This window comes from Etheostoma spectabile, chromosome 24 (genome assembly GCF_008692095.1).
Source record: "Etheostoma spectabile isolate EspeVRDwgs_2016 chromosome 24, UIUC_Espe_1.0, whole genome shotgun sequence".
Taxonomy (NCBI): Eukaryota; Metazoa; Chordata; class Actinopteri; order Perciformes; family Percidae; genus Etheostoma; species Etheostoma spectabile.
This window is the reverse complement of record NC_045756.1, coordinates 405,055-406,554: the sequence shown is the minus strand read 5'-3', so window position 1 is coordinate 406,554 and position 1,500 is coordinate 405,055. Positions and strand designations below refer to the sequence as shown.

Below are 1,500 nucleotides of genomic sequence, written 5' to 3'. Positions count from 1 at the left end.
GACTTTCGGTACCGCCATGAGGCCAGGCGAGGGGCACTGACTGCTGTTTGTTGTGTTCAATGTTAATTGAAATGTCGGAGATTTCTGGGTTCCCAGTCAGAAACTATACACATCTACGGGAAATGTAAACATCGGAAAGATGTAACCTTGTTTGCTCTATGAAAGACATTGACAAAGACGAAATTTAAGGACATTTACTCGATCATTTTAACCAAACTGATTTTTTTTGGCACCTATAGCACAACGTGCATCACCACAAGCCTGTAAACACAAAGGCCTCAATGAAGAGAAGGGAGAGCATTAGATCCCATTTTATCCAGTCTGTTTAAAACTCACAGAAGACAGTAGTAGTGTTTGTGATGCAGTTGGGTCGTAAAATTAAATGAGAACCATTTAAAAAAACTAAATCAAATTTAGTTAAAAATTAAACCGTGAACAGGTTGAATTGACATTGCGATATTATAACGATTAATCGTGCAGGCCTACCTTCCAGGCAGCTAACCCTAACCTTAACCATTGCCGCGCTGCATGGAAGGAGACGTTTGGGGCAAGATACACCAAACACCCGACACCAACACCAACACCCACAACCCCCACACCCCCCACAACCACCCACACACACACACACACACAACGGCATCATTTCACTGGATGGATCTGGACAGTTTTGGAGAAACATCAGAGGAGTGTGGTCTCACCAGATGTCGGCCTTCCTGCCGTATCCCTCTCCACTGATCACTTCCGGGCTCATCCAGTAGGGGGTGCCGGTCACAGACATGATGCCTGTTCCTGACAGACAGATGGTCTGCAGCCGGCGGCTGGCCCCGAAGTCTCCCAGCTTCACGTTACCCACCGAGTCACGGAGGATGTTGGCCCCTGGACAGAGGAAGAAGAGAAAGTCAGTTAGCTGCATCTTCCTCTTCAGTCGGCTGGGAAATTGCTTTAAAGCGTAACTCTCGCCAAAACACAACCTAGGGTCTTTTTGTGCAAGTAGCCGAGTCAAACTTACGTTGAAAAGCATAATTAGGACGGAAGCCCCACTTCTAAGATTGACCACATTTTTTCGGACAAATGGCCTTCTGAATGGGAGAGCTAAGGGCGCTGCTATGATCACATTAAAATTAACATTTTTACATCACTAAGAAGTCTCGACACAAGATGTAACTTTGCTCCAAGTATCACCAGGGGCTCCACACATGAACTCAGCATCAAGATGATTGTTTGTGTTCACAGAGTTTACTAAAAAAGCTTTTAACAACTCACTGTAGCGGTTGTTGTTTCCGGTCGCCGCCATCTCACAAGTCAAAAAGCATCAATCTCCAAATGCTAAAGAACAGGCTCCATAGGAGGAAATATCAATCTTATACAAGGCTCCTTTTTCAACTACAAGGTAAATCTTGTGTTTCATAACAACAAAACATATTATCTGTGTATTATCTTATGGAATCTAAGCTTCAGGAGCTCTCCAATAAATAAAAGGGAACATGAATCTTCCAGATA

General features: G+C 44.1%; 1 protein-coding gene across 1 annotated transcript in view; it reads right to left on the bottom strand.

The window, feature by feature from the left end:
- Window positions 1-1,500, bottom strand: part of map3k2 (mitogen-activated protein kinase kinase kinase 2) — a gene marked incomplete at its 3' end in the record, with an annotated part of 13,790 nt that overhangs the window by 633 nt on the left and 11,657 nt on the right. Inside the window, 1 exon segment of the mRNA XM_032506202.1 lies at window positions 699-876. Coding sequence (XP_032362093.1) covers window positions 699-876 — 178 coding nt within the window.